This window comes from Glandiceps talaboti, chromosome 19 (genome assembly GCF_964340395.1).
Source record: "Glandiceps talaboti chromosome 19, keGlaTala1.1, whole genome shotgun sequence".
In the NCBI taxonomy this organism is placed as follows: domain Eukaryota; kingdom Metazoa; phylum Hemichordata; class Enteropneusta; family Spengelidae; genus Glandiceps; species Glandiceps talaboti.
In genome coordinates this window covers 20,151,145-20,176,422 of record NC_135567.1, presented here as the reverse complement: position 1 = coordinate 20,176,422, position 25,278 = coordinate 20,151,145, and the positions used below count along the sequence as shown (strand labels likewise).

At 38.1% G+C, this 25,278-nt stretch overlaps 1 protein-coding gene across 1 annotated transcript; it reads left to right on the top strand.

Annotated features, from left to right (window-relative positions):
- Positions 1-873: 873 nt before the first annotated feature.
- Positions 874-24,418, top strand: LOC144450125 (uncharacterized). Its single transcript, XM_078140693.1, has 12 exons — positions 874-991; positions 1,095-1,209; positions 2,705-2,947; positions 4,735-4,942; positions 6,015-6,317; positions 6,602-6,733; positions 7,484-7,504; positions 15,811-15,884; positions 17,830-18,072; positions 18,831-19,032; positions 20,719-21,129; positions 22,901-24,418. Exons 2-12 carry the CDS (start codon positions 1,180-1,182, stop codon positions 22,969-22,971), a joined length of 1,938 nt encoding a protein of 645 aa, XP_077996819.1. The 5' UTR covers positions 874-991; positions 1,095-1,179; the 3' UTR covers positions 22,972-24,418.
- The last annotated feature ends 860 nt before the right edge of the window (positions 24,419-25,278 follow it).

The window sequence follows — 25,278 nt, the reverse complement described above, 5'->3', positions numbered from 1 at the left end:
TTTGTTTTTATTTATTTATTTATTTATTTATTTATTTATTTATTTATTTATTTATTTATTTATTTGTTAGTTAGTTAGTTAGTTAGTTAGTTAGTTAGTTAGTTAGTTAGTTAGTTAGTTAGTTAGTTGTACACGTAATAAATCCCTGTGATTATTACGGGTACAATACAATTAAACAAAAAAATAGAGAAACTGAATATAATAATCTATACCTCAAAGAAAAACTACTCTCTTGTCTATTATATAACAGAGTGTAGATTAATATAGAGTAGATTTCAAATACAAAGATGGATTTTATGTGCTGAATAGTTCTGTTTAATAAATTGGCCTAGAACTATGGAAGTATTTTTATGATTTTTTTTTGTATTCTGCTGAATACAAAAAAAAATCATAAAAATACTTTAAATACTGTATAGGAACTAGACTAGTGAGTGGAGGTGTAAATGCCATGGTAACGATACTGTATAGGAACTAGACTGTGAGTGGATAAACAAACAAACAAACAAACAAACAAACAATTGTCATCATAATTAATAAATAAAACATATTTTAAGGAACAAATAATACATTATTACTAATACTTAGTTATGTTCATTACCGTAATTATGAATTATTGCTCAGGCACTCTAACTATGATCTGTATGATTCAAAAAAAAAGATTGAATATATAGTAAAACAAATCTTTTAAAAAATCATATAGATTGATTCAAGTGCCTGTGAATTATTGCATATTAACCACAATTACGCTCTTTTTGCTAAATTTGGACTGTTACCCGAACGCCATTACGATTACATTTCTGAATACGTGTTTCAATCCCATTTTGAAGACAACTTCAGTGTCGTGACACAGATACAGTCTGTAGACACAGATCGTGATGTAAGGGCACATTTCCCATCAACCCCTGCGTTAGCTCACATCGCGGCATTAAAACACGATCGAACGCAGGCATACAGTTTATCAGCTTTTTGTGCTGTTAAACAAAAACACAGGGTAAGTAACACTATCTTATTTTATTTATTAGTTTCTAACTTACATATTTATAATCGTGTGTATATTGAGGTAGGTCGTTTTATTTACAATCATACTCTTCAAGTTCCAGCAAACGATAGCGTGTGATAAAAGAAGACAACGTGGTCCTGAGCGAGGTCAAGCGAATCATTTACATCAATAATCGGAAAATGTCGGATTCCAATCAGCATTTAGAGGCAGTAAGTATAGCTTATAATGTCAAAAGATAGTTTTTGTCTTGTCTGTTTTATCGTGAAATGTTTTTTTTGTCATGGGTGTTTCTTGTGAGTACAAACTGTGTTACGTAATCATTTTCTACGTTTATTGAATGGAAGTGGCATATATTGATCGGTCAAACACATTCCATTGTTTGTGTGGGCCAAACCGGTTGTTTACCCAATTTTTAGATCTTCGAATTAGTACTTGATAAATTTATATCTGTTGAACTTAAAGGTCGATGCTGCCTGTCGGTGTAAATAACATTTTTTTTTCGCGTTAAACGGAAGAGAAAATGCATTCCCATTTTTCAACATATGCAAATATTGCGGCGTGGCAATGTTCAAAACTCAAAACAATGGACCTTTCTTCGAAAGCGTCCCTTTAAAACAATGGAGAAAGCTGCCCCATGTGCCCCACAGGACCATGGGAGCTTTTGTCAGTAATGAATATTATGGGATACTATTCTTATCCCCAAACCAAGTCAAAGCTATTAATGGCCTATAAAAAATAATTCTTTGGTTCCGGTTACCTAGTACTGATCCCACGTTTGTAAACTTTTTTCTTCGTATCTGAGAAAAAACTAATGTAATTGCAAAAATTGTGGTCTCACAAGAAATATTGAATGCGGAAACCATTCTTGAGAACCAGAGCTATTATTTTCCAGTAAGGACAGACTTGAAGTTGTTGAGAACGGTACCGTAAAATAGTCGTGGTTTGCGATGATGGCCGAAACTGCCATCAACTTAAAAAGACAATATAGAGCTGTTCTTCCAATCCGTGATGGCTGTACATCTGATAGAAGATAAAAATAAATAATGTTTTGCGACTAACAAGTATATTGTCTTTGTGTCGAAGTACCATTTATTTTCTTCGATATCTTTGAAATGTGCTTATTTTAACACTTTAAACAGTCAAGAGAAATTTTTGTATATTCTAGGTTCAGATGATAAACTTCCTTTTGCCAAATTTCTTTTAGATACATCTCGAAAGATCCCCTCAGCAGACAAGTAATGTGTATTGTATTTTTGTCTTGTATTGTATTGTGTTTACTATACCATGCTTTCCACAGCATGTTGTTAAAGTGGCCATATGGATGAGAATTTAGTATTTATTTTTGATTTTTATTTGATAAAACAGCTTCACTAAGTTTTTCTACTTGAAAAAATAATGTGAAATAACATATACCAAGTCTATGTTCACAACTCAATAAACGGCAAAACATTAAACAATGTGTAAAATGTTTGTTATTGTACGTACAATAACAAACTTTTTGCATCTTTTTGCAATGTATTGAGTTATGAACACGGACTTAGTATATGTTATTTCATATTATTTTTTCAAGTAGAAAAACTTAGTGAAGCTGTTTTATCAAATAAAAATCCAAAATAAATACCAAATTCTCATCCATATGGCCACTTTAAGTAATAAAGTTAACTAATTAAAAATGTCAATACTATCCCTGTTTTAATTTTCCAGCTCCTAAAGGTGTTTATCGGTGGTCTGAACCGAGACACCGATGATGAGGGTCTGAGAAACCACTTTGAGAAGTATGGTAAAATAAATGATAATGTTGTTGTTAGGGACAGCACCACTAAAAATTCCAGAGGTTTTGGATTTGTTACGTATGAAACATCTGAAATGGTTGATAAATGTCTTGAAAACAGACCACACATTATCGATGGTAAAGAAGTGGAAATCAAAAGAGCCATTCCAAGAGATGTAAGTCAATTTAATGTTTCTAAGTTTGTTTAGCTCCCAACAGGTACAGCACAGACACATATTGCTTTTTGATCTGTTGGCATGGGGGGGGGGGGGGGGCAGTGGTGGTGAAATGGTTAGAATAATGTTGGGTTCCAATCTATAAATACATGTTGCTGCAATACCCATCTCGTATGACTGTCAACCACAGTACATACCCATCTTGTATAGTTGTATAGCTGTCAGCCACAGTACCCATCTTGTATAGTTGTATAGCTGTCAGCCACAGTACCCATCTTGTATAGCTGTCAGCCACAGTACCCATCTTGTATAGTTGTATAGCTGTCAGCCACAGTACCCATCTTGTATAGTGATGAGGTAATGCCATATGATGGCTTAGAGTAAAATACATCAGCATAGGAAGCAGCTGGCATGTCCTAAAAGGGTGGCCTGACTGTGTCGACAAGCTGATATAAACTACCAGTGCTGTTTATATGTGAAAGGGCCATAGTCTGCAAGTTTATGATTTCTTGTGTGTACATTGGTTTATGTTGAAATATTTCTGACTAAGCTGATATACTAGTATTATGGATATCTTTGCTGTGGGACATTGCATCATGGGAGTCAGCACCTCAACTACCAATTCTTGTCATGGGGCTACCATAGTCCCATATCCACAGACTACCAATTCTTGTCGGGCTACCGTAGTCCCATACCCACAAACTACCAATTCTTGTCATGTCGCTACCGTAGTCCCATACCCACAGACTACTAATTCTTGTCATGGGGCTACCGTAGTCCCATACCCACAGACTACCAATTCTTGTCATGGGGCTACCGTAGTCCCATACCCACAGACTACCAATTCTTGTCATGGGGCTACCATAGTCCCATACCCACAAACTACCAATTCTTGTCATGGGGCTACCGTAGTCCCATACCCACAGACTACTAATTCTTGTCATGGGGCTACCATAGTCCCATACCCACAGACTACCAATTTTTGTCATGGGGCTACCGTAGTCCCATATCCACAGACTACTAATTCTTGTCATGGGGCTACCGTAGTCCCATAGTGGCCATACCCACAAACTACCAATTCTTGTCATGGGGCTACCGTAGTCCCATACCCACAGACTACCAATTCTTGTCTTGGGGCTACCGTAGTCCCATACCCACAGACTACCAATTCTTGTCTTGGGGCTACCATAATTTGCAGCTGGTAGCCCACTTAAGCTTAGACAATACCACTGATTATGTGATGATCTAAAGAATGGAAGATTTACAACAGTACGATTATTTTGATAACACATGTTTCCAGTAAAGGAAATCTGTTTTCAGTTCAGGAGTGTTGGACTACAGTGCTACACTAATGTAGTGCTGGTCACAATTCCTGGGCTATACTACAGCTCACAATTCTTGGGCTGTAGTGCAGGTCACAATTATTGGGCTGTAGTGCAGCTCACAATTCTTGGGCTGTAGTGCAGCTCACAATTCTTGGGCTGTAGTACAGCTCACAATTCTTGGGCTGTAGTACAGCTCACAATTCTTGGGCTGTAGTACAGCTCACAATTCTTGGGCCGTACTACAGCTCACAATTCTTGGGCCGTAGTACAGCTCACAATTCTTGGGCTGTAGTACAGCTCACAATTCTTGGGCTGTAGTGCAGGTCACAATTCTTGGGCTGTAGTGTCAAGTTCAGAAATGGTGCAGACTTGAACTAGTCAATTTTGGGCTGTGTTAGTGAGTGACCAAAGAAAAATATTGGCGAATAACATCTCTGTTTTTTTATATTTTGAATTGAACAGCAAAATGACACAACTGCTCACATTAAAACAAAGAAACTGTTTGTCGGAGGAAGTCGAGATGCCGATGAGAACCAGTTGACAAATGTCTTTACTGAGAATGTGGGAGAGGTTGAAAAGGTGGATGTTATTACGGATAAAACTACTGGCAAGAAGAAGGGATTTGCTTTTGTCACTATGGCAACTGAAGATCTTGCTGATGTTGCAGTTAGTAAGTGGTGAACTTATAAGTATCACATGTCTACAGCACATTGTCACATGTCTACAGTACATTGTCACATGTCTACAGTACATTGTCACATGTCTACAACACATTGTCACATGTCTACAGTACATTGTCACATGTCTACAACACAGTCACATGTCTACAACAGTCACATGTCTACAGTACATTGTCACATGTCTACAACACAGTCACATGTCTACAGTACATTATCACATGTCTAAAACACATTAACATGTCTACAACAGTCACATGTCTACAGTACATTGTCACATGTCTAAAACACATTATCACATGTCTACAGTACATTGTCACATGTCTAAAACACATTATCACATGTCTACAGTACATTGTCACATATCAACAACACATTGTCACATGTCTACAGTACATTGTCACATGTCTACAGTATATTGTCACATGTCTGCAGCAGTGTCACATGTCAACAGTATATTGTCACATGTCTACAGCAGTCACATGTCAACAGTATATTGTCACATGTCTACAGCAGTGTCACATGTCTAAAGCACATTGTCACATATCTACAGTATATTGTCACATGTCTACAGCAGTGTCACATGTCTAAAAACAGTCACATATCTACAGTATATTGTCACATGTCAACAGTATATTGTCACATGTCTACAGCAGTCACATGTCAACAGTATATTGTCACATGTCTACAGCAGTGTCACATGTCTAAAGCACATTGTCACATATCTACAGTATATTGTCACATGTCTACAGCAGTGTCACATGTCTACAGTATATTGTCACATGTCTACAGCAGTGTCACATGTCAACAGTATATTGTCACATGTCTGCAGCAGTGTCACATGTCTAAAAACAGTCACATATCTACAGTATATTGTCACATGTCTACAGCAGTGTCACATGTCTGAAAACGTCACATGTCTACAGCAGTGTCACATGTCAACAGTATATTATCACACGTCTACAGCAGTGTCACATGTCTAAAGCACATTGTCACATGTCTACAGTATATTGTCACATATCTACAATACATTGTCATTGATGATGTGTTATTATTTTTCAACAGTTAAGAAGCATTTAAACATTGGCAATATTAGACTTGAGGTGAAGAAAGCGGAGCCAAGGGAGGCAGGTGGTGGTGGTGGTCGTGGTGGTGGCCGTGGGGGTAGTTATTCAGGCCGTGGGGGTAGTTATTCTGGCCGTGGGGGTAGTCGTGGTCGTGGTGGTGGTGGTTACAATCAAGGCCAAGGATACAGTAACTATGGCAACCAAGGAGGTAGTTATGGAGGTGGTGGCTATGGCAACCAAGGAGGAGGTGGTTATGGAGGCTATGACAATTATAGTGATGGAAGCTACAATCAAGGAGGTGGTGAGTAGAGCTTCAGTGACTTTGAAAGTTGTCAGAGTTTTGAAGAGAAGTTGTCGCAAGAGTTGTGAAGAGAAGATGTTATGAGAGTTGTGAAGAGAAGTTGTCATGAGAGTTTCAAAGTTTTAAGTGATGTGTGCAATGACCGAAATAATTCTTTTTTTTTTTTTGCCTAAGTATAACGAACTGTACGTACGTGATAATTTTAACTTTTCTGTCTTGCCATGTGTAGTGGATTACAGAATTGATAAAAATTAACGATTTTTGGCATTTTTGTATTCTATTAGGTTATGGTAACTATGGAAGTGGTGGTGGTAACTATGGAAGCAGTGGTGGTAACTATGGAAACAGTGGTGGTAACTATGGAAACAGTGGTGGTAACTATGGAAACAGTGGTTATGGGGGCGGATCATATGGATGTAAGTACTTCAAGGCCTACTCTGCATAAAAAATAGCAGTCAGATTATGGGGTGTGGGGGGGGGGGGGGGTTACGAGAGCAGACTATATGGATGCAAGTATTTCAAGGCCAGGTCACAGGGTCAGAGGTCAGATTATGGTTTCTTTCCCTGTTTGTGAAAGGTTCCATTCATCCGCGGGCTGATATTGTCAGTTTTATATGGATTTGGAAATGCATTGTGGGAAGGATATCCACCAAATATAGTTGAAACTTCATTTTTTTGTGTTAAAGTCAGTTAACTACCACGTGATTGTTTTCGCGAGCTTGTCGACCCAAAATAAATATATTTATTCCTGAAACTTGAAATTGTGGTTATAGATCTTGGAGAGCGCCCTCAATAGGTTTCTGTTATTCTGATAACATGTGACTCCTAACTGACGACTTTGTTTTTAGAGAGTTTTACACATTGTTTATTTGTTGATGTTGGACTATAGTAATTATGCAAATTCAGGAAAGAAAGAAATCTGTAATTTTTTGAATCCGTTGTATTGTGGGAACTGTATTCCTGAAAATGTTGACATTGGAGGGGTGGGGAGGGTCTATGGTTGGACTTACAGTTTACATGGTTCAATATGTAACACAACTCATCCTGAAGTTTCTAATTTTGTATGTCCAAACAATAACGTCCCCTCCCCATTCTGGTAGAGAAAGGATTATAGAATTGAACTAAACCTCTTTTGTCATTGTTCCCCCTCCCCCCCACATATCTAGCTGGTTATGGAGCTGGAGAAGGTGGTCGTGGTGGCCGATACAAGCCATACTAGGCAAGACAAGACATGTATAGATTGTAAGTATAGATATTTTTTTTAATCGGTCCAAGAAATGAACTTGATCATGATTTACAAGTTCAAAGTTTGACTTTGAACTGCTTGTGTGTTATACGCTTTGTGCAACAATGTTCTACCAACTGTATCTCTTTGCCTGTCTCAAGCTGTGCTAAAACAGACTAAGAGATACAGTTGGTAGAAGATTGTTTCAGCACAGCTTGAGACAGACTAAGAGATACAGTTGGTTGAATATTGTTGTAAATCATTTGATCTATCAAGCTGATGAACATTGTTTGGTCAAACTTGGTCATGCAGTATACTTGTTTGGATGCAACAAATTTTTGACGCTACATGGCGCAGTGGGATGGTATGACTGATGTAACACAGCATGGAGGGTGTTACACACTGTGCCAGTTGGTGTGTCACACTCTGTGCCAGCTGGTGTAATACACTGTGCTGGCTGGCGTGTCACACTCTGTGCCAGTTGGTGTGTCACACTCAGTGCCAGTTTGTGTAACAGTCTGTGCTAGCTGGTGTCACACTCTGTGCTAGCTGGTGTGTCACACTCTGCTGGCTGGTGTAAGACTCGGTGTCAATTGGTGTGTCACACTCTGTGCCAGCTGTTGTAATACACTCTGTGGTAGCTGGTGTAATACACTCTGTGCTGGCTGGCGCAAGACTCGGTGTCAATTGGTGTGTCACACTACATGGCAGATGCTCTGACTCGGTAGTAGATGACATAACACGTTCAATAAAAAAAATTCCAGGTTTACAGCATTCTTCAGATGTTCATAAGATGTCAACCAAACTTTGGATTCTTCTCAATAATTTGCTGACACTGAGAAGCAATATTTTATGTTCAACTTTGAATGTTTTCTTTGAATTTCACTTGCATGATTATTTCTATGGGAGTCATGAGATTTGCCATCAATGCATTAACCAATACACGAACATCAACATGTGCTCAATTCTCATCTACAATTCCTGTGACCATACCCATTCTGAGGAGGTAGGATGGGTTGTAATGGGACAGTCGGATGTAGTCTGAAGAACATAATCAATTCTGGCGCTATGCCAACAACAAATTACATCTTTGGCCCGAGCCAACAAAAAAGTTGGCCTCGTGCCAGCTTAAAAACTTGTTTTTGGCCACATGCCAAAAGAACAATTTTCTTTGGCCCTGTGCCAAATCTTGTCTAAATGTATTATGCAATGGTAATTCCTCACTTTAGATTAATCTTTTACTTAAAAAGTAACAATACTGCATGTCTTGACAACTAGATATAGTAAGACTTTATTATTACCAAGTTGTCTAACCTCTGCTTGTGATAGATTTATGTTTGTAGCTTTAATGTCAACTATGTGCAACTTAGAAAGTAAGTTAATTGTCGTATACTAGTAAGTGTGGAAGTTGTCCAATGATGTCAGTTATGTGTAAGTTTGAGTTGATTAATACTGTTTACAAATAACATGGCTATATATTTTTTTATTATATCTAGGAAAGAGAAATTTAAGGCTGATATACAAAGTACAAGCAGACTTCATTGACCCCCTAAGGTAGTCTAAGTTACACCAGGACTTCAGATGTGAAATGCAGACCCCCTAAGGTAGTCTAAGTTACACCAGGACCACATGACCTCTGATGCTATACATTACTATAGAAGAATCACAGCTATAAGATACCATAGGATACCACATTGGCGTTTCACATCAGCAGTCTTTGTATATATTACCTGATCATCAGTCTTAGGAAATATATATGCCGTTAATAAATCACCTGTATCGTAATATCGCCACTATTATATCAACTATCGAAGGAAGTCGGTCGAAATAGAACATCATATCACTATTACATCAAGTCTATTGAAATAGGCTAATCACCGTTGTAAGAACTATTGCCGTCAGTACATCAGGAGTCAATTGTCCTAGGATATATCACCATTGTAACACCAATTCTGTTGAAAATAAGATCTATGGCCGTTATAACACCAGCAGTCTATCGTAATAGGATATATTGCCGCTGTAGCACCAAGTCTATTGCTATAAGACCTATCACCGTTATAACACCAGCAGTCTATCGCTATAAGATCTATGGCCGATATTATACCAGCAGTCTGTCGTAATAGGATGTATCGCCGATAATACCAAGTCTATCGTAATAGGATATATTGCTGCTATAACATCAAGTTTGTGGAAATAAGACCTATGGCCGTTATTACACCAGCAGTCTATTGCTATAGGATATATCACCGATTATACTTGTACATCGCCAGTCTGTTGTCGTAGGATCTATGGCCGTTATTACACCAGCAGTATATTGTCGTAGGATCTATGGCCGATATTACACCAGCAGTATATTGTCATAGGATATATGGCCGATATTACACCAGCAGTATATTGTCGTAGGATCTATGGCCGATATTACACCAGCAGTATATTGTCATAGGATATATCGCCGATAATACCAAGTCTATCGTAATAGGATAAACTGCCGCTATAAGACCAAGTGTGTTGAAATAGGACCTATGGCCGTTATTATACCAAATACACATAGGCTCTATCATCGCTATAACAAAATTATCAAAATAATCTATATCGCTGTTAAGACGTACGATTGATTCTGTTCAAGCTGGATGCTGCCAAGTAGTTTCCCTGACATAAATAAGGAAGATAGTACATATGATGAATCTCTCGCAACATGCAGTACTTTTTATACAGATTCCTAGTTTCTGTAGCCATCTGTTGCCACGACGATTACCTAGGGGATGAATTAGATGAAAACATAGATAACTTTTATTAGTGTTGATGTCCAATATTCTTGACTCTTTTTCACAGTTTTGATGTTTATTTTTGCTAATGTAGTTTTTGTTCCCCCAGTGTGTCTATATTATTTATAGTTGTCATTATTTTCAGAATAAAGCAAACAGGTATATTAATCAGCTAGGGTCTAGTCTTTATTATCATGATGAAGGACGAGTCAAAGTCAGTCAGGTTTTTCCTAATGTATATCTCTCTTAAAGGACGTGTATTAGTCAGTTAGGGTCTAGTATATATATATCTCCATTAAAGAAGGATGTGTATTAGTCAGTTAGGGCCTAGTCTCTATCACTGTAAAGAAGGACATGTATTAGTCAGGTTCTAGTCTATATTTCCATTAAAGTAGAAAGTGTATTAATCAATCAGGATCTAGCATATTTGTTCAGCCTGTTTATCTGTGAGTATTGATTATTTGGTTGTATTAAATATCATGTGTCAAGATTTATTGATTTCTTTTCAGATGACAAAATTAAAATTGATTGTCTTTTTTAAAGCCTGTCTTGACTTTCTGCTAATTATTTTTATCTCAGCAAGTGGGGAGAACTCGTAGTGGATAATCTGTGAGAAAATAGAATTCTCATAGGATGGGGTGTTATAAGCCAGCCATTATCAATATAGAAAAAAATTTTGACCACTTCATCAAAAATATTCCAAGAGAAGGTTCTATAAAAGTTACTTCTGACGACATGTTACAGAATAGCCAAATCATATTATGACCCTGCCAGCATACTAGGAAAACTGTCCTAGAATCACCCCCTGCCCCTGACTAGTAATGTATGGGAGAAACTGGCCTAGAATCACCCCTGACTACTAATGTATGGGAGAAACTGTCCTAGAATCACCCCTGACTAGTAATGTATGGGAGAAACTGTCATAGAATCACCCATGACTAGTAATGTATGGGAGAAACTGTCCCAGAATCACACCTGACTAGTAATGTATGGGAGAAACTGTCCTAGAATCACACCTGACTAGTAATGTATGGGAGAAAGCGTTATCATGTCACCCCTGTCGTATGGGAGAAAGTATTTTGTCACCTCTGTCATTTGATTGGAGAAAGTGTTAGAATCACCCCTGCCAGTGTATGGGAGTGTGTTGTAGGATCACCCCTTGCCGTGCCAGTGTATGGTAGAAATCAAACCCCAATAGGTCATATAAAGTTCCTCCTACAAGAGTTACCAGCCCCATCATATATTATAGAATATCCCTGTCAACATACAAGAGAAATTGTCACAGAATCACTCCTGTTTAGTAATATATGAGTGTTATGTTTTGTCCGTGCCAGTATATGGAAGCAATATTATAGAATTACCCCCTGGCAGTAAATGGAAGCAACAAGGTTATAGAATTACCCCGTGCCAGTATATGGAAGCAACAAGGTTATAGATTTACCCCATGCCAGTATATATGGAAGCAATAAGGTTATAGAATTACCCCATGCCAGTATATATGGAAGTAATAAGGTTATAGAATTACCCCATGCCAGTATATGGAAGCAATAAGGTTATAGAATTACCCCATGCCAGTATATGGAAGCAATATGGTTATAGAATTACCACATGCCAGTATATGGAAGCAATATGGTTATAGAATTACCACATGCCAGTATATATGGAAGCAATAAGGTTATAGAATTACCCCATGCCAGTATATGGAAGCAATAAGGTTATAGAATTACCCCATGCCAGTATATGGAAGCAATAAGGTTATAGAATTACCCCATGCCAGTATATGGAAGCAATATGGTTATAGAATTACCCCATGCCGGTATATGGAAGCAATATGGTTATAGAATTACCACATGCCAGTATATATGGAAGCAATATGGTTATAGAATTACCACATGCCAGTATATATGGAAGCAATAAGGTTATAGAATTACCCCATGCCAGTATATGGAAGCAATATGGTTATAGAATTACCACATGCCAGTATATATGGAAGCAATAAGGTTATAGAATTACCCCATGCCAGTATATATGGAATCAATGAGGTTATAGAATTACCCCATGCCAGTATATATGGAAGCAATAAGGTTATAGAATTACTCCATGCCAGTATATATGGAAGCAATAAGGTTATAGAATTACTCCATGCCGGTATATATGGAAGCAATAAGGTTATAGAATTACTCCATGCCAGTATATATGGAAGCAATAAGGTTATAGAATTACTCCATGCCGGTATATATGGAAGCAATAAGGTTATAGAATTACTCCATGCCGGTATATATGGAAGCAATAAGGTTATAGAATTACCCCATGCCAGTATATATGGAAGCAATAAGGTTATAGAATTACCCCATGCCAGTATATATGGAAGCAATAAGGTTATAGAATTACCCCATGCCAGTATATGGATGATGATGAAACTGATGCTATAAAGTGTATAGAGAGGTGTGTCGGTGACATACAAGCCTGGATGTCAACATATAGACTGAAGTTAAATGAGAACAAAACTGAAGTAATGCTACTAGGGACAAAACAACAATTAGCTAAAGTAACAAGTAAGCTTATTACTGTCGGAGATAATCAGATCAAAATAGTTGACCATGTCCGCAATCTGGGAAGCTGGTTAGATTCAAATCTATCGATGGTTCGTCATGTTAACCAACTCTGTAAGAAAGTCAATCATAACTTATACAATCTCCGTCGTATCCGTACATATCTGAATCAGAAAGCTTGTGAAACATTGGTTCATCCTCTAGTCAGTTATCATCTTGATTATGCAAACTCCATATTGTATGGAATGCCACAGTATTTGTTTGACAGATTGCAGCGAGTACAAAATAATGATGCACAAGTTGTAAAAGGTTTGAGAAAGTATGATGGAATAACACAATCTCTTATTGAGCTTCACTGGCTGCCTGTCAAGGCAAGAGTTGATTTTAAAGTAATTTTACTAGTTTTTAAGGCTTTGAATGGTAAAGCACCTTTGTATATCCAGGATTCGTTCACACGTACCAACAATTCTCGTTACAATTTACATAACGACAGTAGTCAAAATCTTGCTGTACCTTGATCATATAATACACTAAATGACAGAGCGCTTACCATTTGTGGACCAAAGCTATGGAACTCAATTCCTGGAGAACTAAAGCTGATCACTGACATTGAACTTTTTAAAGGTGAACTTAAAACACATCTGTTTAAACAATATTATAAACTGTATTAATTTATTACCACGTGTCTTTTACTAAGTAGTCATTTTAGCCTTTTTGTAATTATTGTAACCAATTTGTTGTTTTTAGCTTTATTATGTTGTTTTACCATGCTTTTAAATCTATTTTATGTACAGCGCTTTTGAATATTAATAAATAGAAAAGGCGCTTTAGAAAATAAACTTTAAACTTTAAACTTTATGGAAGCAATAAGGTTATAGAATTACCACATACTAGTATATGGAAGCAATAAGGTTATAGAATTACCACATACTAGTATATGGAAGCAATAAGGTTATAGAATTACCACATACTAGTATATGGAAGCAATAAGGTTATAGAATTACCACATACTAGTATATAGAGGCAATAAGGTAATAGAATCACACGCCAGTATATCTGTTTATTTATTTATTGCATCCCTTTTGTATCAGGGGCTCACTAAGATTGTTAGGAGCAGCACTAAGAAAAAATTAAAAATACACACACGAGTAAAAGACGAGTAAAAATCATATACAGGAATAAACAACAAAATAAACCAAAGTGAGGTATTACCCCCTGGCAGTATATGGAAGCAATATGGTTATAGAACCACCCTGCTGTATATCTATGTAAGCAATATGGTTATAGAACCACCCTGCAGTATATCTATGGATGCAATATAGTTATAGAACCACCCTGCTGTATATCTATGTAAGCAATATGGTTATAGAACCACCCTGCAGTATATCTATGGATGCAATATAGTTATAGAACCACCCTGCTGTATATCTATGTAAGCAATATGGTTATAGAATCACCCTGCTGTATATCTATGGAAGCAATATGGTTATAGAACCACCCTGCTGTATATCTATGGAAGCAATATGGTTATAGAACCACCCTGCAGTATATCTATGGAAGCAATATGGTTATAGAATCACCCTGCAGTATATCTATGGAAGCAATATGGTTATAGAACCACCCTGCAGTATATCTATGGAAGCAATATAGTTATAGAACCACCCTGCTGTATATCTATGGAAGCAATATGGTTATAGAACCACCCTGCTGTATATCTATGGAAGCAATATGGTTATAGAATCACCCTGCAGTTATCTTAGTATGGAAGCAATATGGTTATCGACTTTGCAATATTGACATTCGTTATCAACAAATACATGTTTAGCAAATTGTAATTCACAACTTTATGTCACCGAAGGCCACCTCGTGATGGCGCCCTTTATTTTGACCACCCTTGAAACAGTCTGCCCTTGAAAAGAATATTATCTCACTGAGCAGGTCTTGAGGAATTTTGTAAGTGAAATCCGAAAAATATATAACTTAGCCAGTTTATTTTGAAATGTGTAAGGGTTGAGTGATGGTTGGAGAAATATGTAGGACTTTTTCGGATACCATGAAACGATTGCAAGTCTGAACCATAAAACGATTGCAGGTCTGAATGTCAATCTGAATCTGAATCCGAATCTAATTTAATGTTACATCCGTCAACCTAACCCGACCTTTTCCAAATTCAACCCGCGATCGGTGTACCGAAAAAGCTAGCTTTGTGTTGTCTTAACTAGCACTGTCTTCAAATTTACAATTATCCAAAGTGAGTATATAGCTGTATTGTTTATCCAAGTTTTAATTTACATATTATTGGTCACGTGTGCGTGTCTGAGTTCATTGTCAAACCCGCGTATGTAATCTGCTTATTCATTCGCTTTCAGTCACACGGCGTGGGTAAGCACTGAAGAACGTGGCGTGGTGTCAAGATTCCATATCAATTTTCAAACTTACATAAAAACTGGTCAAAATGTCTGGTGACGACGCAGTAAGTATTTCTCATTTGTCTGTCTTTAGTTAGAATTTCGATAGTGTTTTCCCGCCAGTCCATGTAATACATGTATCTTTTGCGTGTCAAATTTGCAGGCCATATCGTGGTCGGTAAAGCCATTGCTCCGTGTTCTTTGTCTTCTACAGGCCTTATGGCGGTTTCCTGTTGTCGTCTCAACCCGGCTCGAAATTACTCACGTTTTGTTGAAGACTTCTTTTCTAGCTTTTTGGCCCACCCTTTATTTTACTTATCACGATGATTGCTAAAACGTAGTTATGTATTTCATTATGAACACAACGCTAGCGAACTAATTTTTCCCTCACACGAGTTAGTGCTGATACGTATGTGTACTGTGTGAAATGTTCACTGTATCCATGATGGAGGACATCCATGGTCCACGAGACTCATTTTACCTTGCTTGGAGGACAACGAATTAGTATTCATTGAAACTCTGGTTTATTTTGTATAAATTCAGTGATTACAGGGCTATTTGGACCATTTCATTTCAGATACGGTGTCAGTGTATGGCACAAAATGGTAGCATTTTTGGTAAAGTTGTCGTTTACGGTTTAGGGAGAGAGTTCAAAGTGGAGCGGGTTTGTTAGCTTTTTTAGCTGCACTGTCAAACATGTGCAAGCAGTGAACACGTGTCCTTCAAAAAAAATCAAGTTTTACCGTCGGTTTCGAAGAGTTGTTCATTGTTCTAAGTCATGAAATATAAACTGACTACCTCGTTTACGTAATATAAACCTGGATATCTATTTTATTGTTGGCCTTCGCGTCAAAAAGCTGTTAGTGTTTGATTTTTTAATAAGGGTGCTGTGACGTCACAATGGAGGACGCTAAATGTATGCGTCAATTTACTGGGGCTTTTGTTTTTACCGGGCTCTCTGAGAGGGCGACGGAAACCAGCTTTATTTTTGTTTTTCGCCGATAACGCTTGAAAAATAATGAATTTGTCATTCTATATGGGGTTAGTAGTTGTTGTGTCGAGTAAAATCTACCTTGTTTTGAATCACTTTTCAATGTGTTAATGACTTTTGTCTGATTAGTATTAAATACTAGATACATTTTATAAAAGACAACCCCTTTACACACCGTTTAACAGAAGCAGTTTCAAATTTTATAAATATTCCAAAAAACTGTCACAATTAAAACATTTCTCACGTGGTTTTATAGTTTGTTCGCGAACGGTTTTTTACTGAAGTGTCAACTAAAATTTGATTGTCACCATTTTGCTTGTTAGCTGGTGTAGTATGACCTCTGACCTTTTGGGAGGTACATCTGATATGAAGTCGCTTTTGAGACTTGTGTATGTGTAACTTAGAATGGAATATTTATGAACATGAAAGTCTTTTCACACATTTCCAATAGAGAACTATGTTTTCAGTTGAGGAATATAAGACTACTTGTCACCACCCTTGTGCTACCACTGGGCCTGTCTTAGAGAAAAGTTAATGTTGAGTCCAGTATATTGTATGTAAGTGATAAAAACCTTTAGATGGCAAAAGACATGTGTGTCAATATTTGTTTTTGTACATACAATAACAAACTTTTTAATACAATTTTTAAAATCTTTTTTTTTTTCTTTTTTTTTTTTGCAATGTATTACAAACATTGACTTGTTCAATGTTATTTCACATTGATTTTTCAAGTAGGAAGCCATGATAAAATGATTTGATGAATTAAAAATCCATGATAAATACCCAATTCTCATCCATATGGCCACTTTAATTAAAGTTATTTATTATTATTATTATTAAACTTTATTTCGGGAAAGAAAAAGAACGCAAACACGCTCAAAAACATCCCATAGATAAAAACTATACTTAAAAAAAACGGCAATTTAAAACAAGTAAGACTTTAAAAAGACAATCTGACAAATACACACATGGACAAATAAAAGCATTTAAAAATACAACAAATCTCTATACAGTTTATGAATCCCCGAATAGAGGATTGTATCGGAATTTAGCACTGCTGCAATTAAACTATTTTGACTGTTTTCGATACGTTTAAAAAAGTTGTACATCAATTTACGTCTTAGAGCCGCAAATAGTGGGGACTGTGTGCTGCACAAACATACAACTGGCACTGCAGTCACGTGAGTAACCCATCAGAATGCGAAACGCATTGTTATAACCAACTCTAAGGTTGTTAATGCATTTCTTGTTGTACAATGACCACAGCTGTGAGCAGTACATATTCGAACAAAATGTTCTAAATAATGTAGCCTTAACCTCAATTGTACAGTGTGGAAATTTACGGAGTAACATGTTGGCTTGGCTGTAAAAACATTTCATTTGGCGCTTGATTGCACTATCATCATACATAGAGTCTGTCAAAGTATAACCCAAGTAAGAATGTTCATGAACAATACTAAGTGGTTTATCTCCAACACGGACTGAAGGTAAACATTCAACTCTAATTAACAAGTAAAAATAAATAATTTGATAATATGGCCACATAAATAACAATCTTTTTTTACTTACAGGGACTCAAGTTGTTTATTGGCGGTCTGAATCGTAACACAGATGATGACACCCTACGACTGTACTTTGAACAGTTTGGTACAATTAAAGACAGTGTTGTTGTCAAGGACAATACCACACAGAAATCACGAGGATTTGGTTTTGTGACGTACAACTCTCTAGACATGGTGGACCAATGTCAAAGTAACAGACCACATACTATTGACCAAAAACAGGTGGAAGTGAAAAGAGCATTCCCAAGAGATGTAAGTGTTCTAACCAATAGGATCGCCAGTTACAAAAATTTCATCCAATCATGTTGGGTATATGATAGTGGCAGTTCTGTTCTGTGTGATATAACCAATAGGATTGCCAGTTACAAAAACTTCATCCAATCATGTTGGGTGTATGATAATGGCAGTTCTGTTTTGTGTCATATGTAACCTCTTTTAAGTCCACTTACTATGTGGTAATTTGACTTGCCACTGACACACAATTTCTAGTGACACCAAAATTTGGTTTTTCCCATATCTCTTACTATGTGGTGACTCACAAGAAATGACAGTTTTTATCATTTTGACGGACAACAACAAAATTTGGCTATCATTCGAGGACACATTAGTGTTGTCTTGTCAGTTAAAGGCCAGGGTTTCAATCCCAGGTTCTCACATTAGTGTTATCTTATCAGTTAAAGGCCAGGGTTTCAATCCCAGGTTCTCACATTAGTGTTATCTTATCAGTTAAAGGCCAGGGTTTCAATCCCAGGTTCTCACATTAGTGTTATCTTATCAGTTAAAGGCCAGGGTTTCAATCCCAGGTTCTCACATTAGTGTTATCTTATCAGTGGAGCTATAAGGATGACACAGGATTTCTTTTGTTGTGAACCAACTTTGTCAAATAATTTTCATACCTAATGTTCCATTCTTTTTTCAAAGTAGACATTTAAATGACTTTTCTCCTATTGTCTTTTTCATATCAATAGTCTCCCCCTAACTGTCTCCTATTGTCTTTTTCATATCAATAGTCTCCCCCTAACTGTCACATCAAAACCAAAATTATTTTTGTTGGTGGTTGTCGGGAAGCAGAAGAGGAGCAGCTGCGGGACGTGTTCAAAACAGTCGGCAAAATTGAAAAACTTCAGGTGATGACAGATAGAAATACCGGCAAGAAAAAGGGGTTTGCATTTATCACATTTGAAGATGAAGATATCGCTGATAAAGCAGTCAGTAAGTATTGACCTTATTATCACATGTCTAGAATACATTGTCACATGTCTACAATAAATTGTCACATGTCTAGAATACATTGTCACATGTCTACATTAAATTGTCACATGTCTACAGTACACTGTCACATGTCTACAACACGTTCAGTAATCTGGCTTGAAAACATTCATATACTGTCTAGCAAATATGCCAAGTCAGATAGCCAAGTCTGTGGCTATACAGTCAAGCCAGTGTGTACAGTAAGATAGCCAAGTCTGTGGGCTATACAGTCCAGTCAGATAGCCAAGTCTCTGGGCTATACAGTGAAGCCAGTGTGTTCAGTGAGATAGCCAAGTCTCTGGGCTATACTGTCAAGCCAGTGTGTACAGTTAGATAGGCAAGTCTGTGGGCTATACTGTCAAGCCAGTGTGTACAGTGAGATAGCCAAGTCTCTGGGCTATACTGTCAAGCCAGTGTGTACAGTGAGATAGCCAAGTCTCTGGGCTATACTGTCAAGCCAGTGTGTACAGTTAGATAGGCAAGTCTGTGGGCTATACATATACAGTCTTGAAAGCCAGTATGTTCAGTGAGATAGCCAAGTCTCTGGGCTATACTGTCAAGTCAGATAGCCAAGTCTCTGGGCTATACTGTCAAGTCAGATGGCCAAGTCTCTGGGCTATACTGTCAAGTCAGATATCCAGGTCTCTGGGCTATACTGTCAAGTCAGATAGCCAAATCTCTGGGCTATACTGTCAAGTCAGATAGCCAAATCTCTGGGCTATACTGTCAAGTCAGATAGCCAAATCTCTGGGCAAGTCTGTGGGCTATACTGTCAAGCCAGTGTGTACAGTGAGATAGCCAAGTCTGTGGGCTATACTGTCAAGCCAGTGTGTACAGTTAGATAGGCAAGTCTGTGGGCTATACTGTCAAGCCAGTGTGTACAGTGAGATAGCCAAGTCTGTGGGCTATACTGTCAAGCCAGTGTGTACAGTTAGATAGGCAAGTCTGTGGGCTATACATATACAGTCTTGAAAGCCAGTATGTTCAGTGAGATAGCCAAGTCTCTGGGCTATACTGTCAAGTCAGTATGTCAAGTCTCTGGGCTATACTGTCAAGTCAGATAGCCAAGTCTCTGGGCTATACTGTCAAGTCAGATGGCCAAGTCTCTGGGCTATACTGTCAAGTCAGATATCCAGGTCTCTGGGCTATACTGTCAAGTCAGATAGCCAAGTCTCTGGGCTATACTGTCAAGTCAGATAGCCAAATCTCTGGGCTATACTGTCAAGTCAGATAGCCAAATCTCTGGGCTATACTGTCAAGTCAGATAGCCAAATCTCTGGGCTATACTGTCAAGTCAGATAACCAAGTCTCTGGGCTATACATACTGTCAAGTCAGATAGCCAAGTCGCTAGGCTATACTGTCAAGTCAGATAGCCAAATCTCTGGGCTATACATACTGTCAAGTCAGATAGCCAAGTCGCTAGGCTATACTGTCAAGTCAGATAGCCAAATCTCTGGGCTATACATACTGTCAAGTCAGATAGCCAAGTCGCTAGGCTATACTGTCAAGTCAGATAGCCAAGTCTCTGGGCTATACTGTCAAGTCAGATAGCCAAGTCGCTAGGCTATACTGTCAAGTCAGATAGCCAAATCCTCTAAGTTTATTTGAGAAAAACTTAACACTTGTTCCTCTTCTTTTTTTTAAAGTTATAAAGCATTTTGACGTCAGTGGCATTAATGTTGAGGCAAAGAAAGCGGAACCAAAGGAAAATCAAATGGGAGGAGGTGGAGGAGGAAGAGGAGGTGCTGGTGGTCGGAGTCGTGGGGGATTCCGAGGACGTGGTCGTGGACGAGGTGGAAGTGATTCCTTTGGTGGTGGATATGGCAGCAGTTACGGCCAAGATTCAAATGGATACAATAACTACGGCAACCAAGGAGGAGGCAGCTATGGTGGTGATGGTGGCTATAGCAACCAAGGAGGCAGTGGCTACGGCAATAGTGGGTACAGTCAAGGAGGAAGCTATGGTGGTGGTAGTTATGGCAACCAAGGAGGCCAATACGGGAGTAGTTACGGCGGTGGTTATGATACTTATAGTGATAATAGCAGCTACAACCAAGGTACAGTAGTGATGTGTTACTAGGGAACTTGCACACCTGCCATGTTGAATGTTGCATCATGGGTACAGTAGTCATGTGTTACTAGGGAACTTGCACACCTGCCATGTTGAATGTTGCATCATGGGTACAGTAGTGATGTGTTACTAGGGAACTTGCACACCTGCCATGTTGAATGTTGCATCATGGGTACAGTAGTTATGTGTTACTAGGGAACTTGCACACCTGCCATGTTGAATGTTGCATCATGGGTACAGTAGTGATGTGTTACTAGGGAACTTGCACACCTGCCATGTTGAATGTTGCATCATGGGTACAGTAGTCATGTGTTACTAGGGAACTTGCACACCTGCCATGTTGAATGTTGCATCATGGGTACAGTAGTTATGTGTTACTAGGGAACTTGCACACCTGCCATGTTGAATGTTGCATCATGGGTACAGTAGTCATGTGTTACTAGGGAACTTGCACACCTGCCATGTTGAATGTTGCATCATGGGTACAGTAGTTATGTGTTACTAGGGAACTTGCAAACCTGCCATGTTGAATGTTGCATCATGGGTACAGTAGTTATGTGTTACTAGGGAACTTGCACACCTGCCATGTTGAATGTTGCATCATGGGTACAGTAGTTATGTGTTACTAGGGAACTTGCACACCTGCCATGTTGAATGTTGCATCATGGGTACAGTAGTCATGTGTTACTAGGGAACTTGCAAACCTGCCATGTTGAATGTTGCATCATGGGTACAGTAGTCATGTGTTACTAGGGAACTTGCAAACCTGCCATGTTGAATGTTGCATCATGGGTACAGTAGTTATGTGTTACTAGGGAACTTGCACACCTGCCATGTTGAATGTTGCATCATGGGTACAGTAGTCATGTGTTACTAGGGAACTTGCAAACCTGCCATGTTGAATGTTGCATCATGGGTACAGTAGTTATGTGTTACTAGGGAACTTGCACACCTGCCATGTTGAATGTTGCATCATGGGTACAGTAGTCATGTGTTACTAGGGAACTTGCACACCTGCCATGTTGAATGTTGCATCATGGGTACAGTAGTCATGTGTTACTAGGGAACTTGCACACCTGCCATGTTGAATGTTGCATCATGGGTACAGTAGTTATGTGTTACTAGGGAACTTGCAAACCTGCCATGTTGAATGTTGCATCATGGGTACAGTAGTTATGTGTTACTAGGGAACTTGCACATCTGCCATGTTGAATGTTGCATCATGGGTACAGTAGTTATGTGTTACTAGGGAACTTGCAAACCTGCCATGTTGAATGTTGCATCATGGGTACAGTAGTCATGTGTTACTAGGGAACTTGCAAACCTGCCATGTTGAATGTTGCATCATGGGAAATGTGATAATAAATACTAATGAATTGGTACTATAAACAATACTGTTTCATTGTTTGCAACCATGAGTGATCAATTCATAGTCACCCTGACCATTGTGGGAGGTTTATTTTATCAGTTGCTCCAGATTAGGTATTACAATAACCACAGATAATCCTGTAGTCCTTTGTATCTGAGCATGCTCAGTCTGGATTGCAAGTTCCCATTGAGCCTGTGGTTTACTAAGATAGACCCAAATTATTTACTCTGGTAATTGAGCACTTTGTTTACTAAGATAGACGCAAACTATAACTCTGGTAATTGAACCATCAGTTTGCTAACTTTTACTCTGGCCGTGCTGTGTACATTACATTCGATTGTTATCAGATAATTTTAGTATTAAATTGTTTACTGTTATTTCTCTACAGGTGGCGGATATGGCTCAGGGGATAGCGGACGTGGTGGTGGTAGAGGTGGCAGTCGTTTCAGGCCGTACTAGACTGGACGTTTTAATATGAATTATACAGTTATAGTCCGCGGGCATCTTTGGATAAAAAAACCCTCATGTTAGTTATGTTAACTTTGTGTGGAGTAACTGTCATTATCTTTGACTCGTCACGTTATTCCAAGTTTTTCAATACCACAATCAAATTTACAAATTTAAAATTGCATGTGGAACTGGAGCTGTCAATTCCGATGTGTTTTTCAGTGACGGGTAAATTTCAGACGTTATAGTGTACTGCTGAAGTCTTGTAAGTTTTATCGCAGTCCTGATACCCCCCAAGTTAGTCTATTGGCTATCAAACTCCCTAAGTTAGTCTAAATTACACCAGAACTACACCTTTGTATTACATGTTTCATTGAACCCCCTAAGATAGTCATAAGTTGCACAAGATTCGTTTATTATTGTATCAAAATAGTTGTCCACTGTTGTCATGCCAACCATATGTGACAATAGGATTTATCGTTATGTCATAGTGAGTGTTTAGAGTGTCTCCACTGAATTGCATTATGGGATGATTGTGGTGCCTGTGATCTGAACAACGTTTTATCAGTGGACTATTCAAACTGGTTTTATAGGTGTTGAAAAATCTTCTCCGTATCATGGCAACCAAACTGACAAATTAACGTACGGCAGGAACACATACATGGTCACGCCACACAATACAAAAAAACACTCCCTGGAGTCCTGTTTATTCAGAATAGATTTACAGGTTAATTTTCAATCTTGACATGTATCGAGCCAACATTATCACAAATACAGTCCCCAAGAAGCATCAATTTTCCCAATTAACAACCCGGAACAATATCTGTTGCTAGTCTGTTTCTTACTTGTCTGTCTATGGTGTGATGGTTTGACCCCTGACCTTTTACCCATGACATAGTTGTCTGTGGTTTGATAGTGATAACATTTCTCGAGACCTTGAAAATCAGTGTGACTTGTCCACACTGATTCTGCACCTGATCAGATCACAGGCATCTGTAATAACTATTGATAAGTGTTAGTATTTCAGTACCCCCCACTGCGCCCTATTTAGTTATGGAGATTCCTGGTTCTAATATTTATCTTTCCATGTAATGTATGAATGAAGTAAATACAGACGTGTAACTTTCTTAATGTTTGTCAGTGTTTCCGTCATTTGATAATTTTTGAGGTTTATATTAGTGTAGTTTTGTTTTCAGAGTTTATAGGACAATATTTGTCAGAAGAAAGCAAGTTTATTAATCAGTCAGGATCTAATTAAACTTTACCTGAATTGATGGGAACTGTATTAATCTGCTAGGGTCTAATTTAACTTTACCCAGTTTAAAGAAGGGAAGTGTATTAGTCAGCCAGGGTCTGTGTTTTTAGCAGTTTAAGATCAATTTGATAAGGTAAATATCGTGTTTTCAGATTTATTGATTGCTTTTTATGACAGAATATCTATTAAACTTTGTCTTTTTAACTTTTGTGTTTATTAGTATTGTGTTGTTTACTAGTTTCGTGTGTTGTTTACTAGTTTTGTGTGTTGTTTACTAGTTTCATGTGTTTACTAGTATTGTTTACTAGTTTTGTGTGTTGTTTACTAGTATTGTTTACTAAGTATTGTATCCACCCAGTCTCAGTTACCCAAACTCTCACCACTGGGGAAGCTCTGCTACCAGACCAGACTGGGGTAGCATAATCTCTTTATTATAATTAACATTTATCAGTTGCTTGAGACACAGCCTTTGAAGGGGCTTGGACTGTTTAGCCTGCAATGTTGGGTGTGAATTATCTACCGCATAATTGTACTCATATCCCAGTATCCCGAGCCCTGTACTGTGCGCCCTCATCGATCACATAGAGCTAACCACTCACTCTTTGGGGTGCATTGTAGCCCTTTGATCTAAAATGGGGTGTTTTTTTAAACCGAGTCTAAAACAGGGGTCCACTTTGCATTATTTTTCATTTTCTTTGGTCTAAAATGTGGTCCATTCTCCTTTCCATAACTGCCATTAATTGTCCCAAAATGTTGCCTCCTGAGGAAAATGTATTTTAGGTCTAAACTTTCATCCTATCAAAAATGGGGTATTGATTTTCAGTCGAAATGGGTCTAAAATGAGTCCTTGGGTTTCCAGCACTGGCCACACCCCTACCAGAGCTGGCCACTGATACCGCCCCTGGGAATTTGCAATACTCTGGTTATCAGAGATTTTATGGTTTGGACATTCACTCAGAAACATAAAAAATTTCATTGCTTGACCACTAGGAGTGCTGTTCACTCAGATATATAAAAGATTTCATGGTTTGGCCACCAGGAGTGCTGTATAAATTTAAAAAAAT

Coding starts and splice junctions, on each gene's coding strand:
- LOC144450125 (XM_078140693.1), top strand. CDS start 1,180: ATGTCGGATTCCAATCAGCATTTAGAGGCA. Junction 15,885..17,829: donor ACAAAATGGTAGCATTTTTG/GTAAAGTTGTCG, acceptor TTTTACTTACAG/GGACTCAAGTTGTTTATTGG. Junction 21,130..22,900: donor TAATAGCAGCTACAACCAAG/GTACAGTAGTGA, acceptor ATTTCTCTACAG/GTGGCGGATATGGCTCAGGG.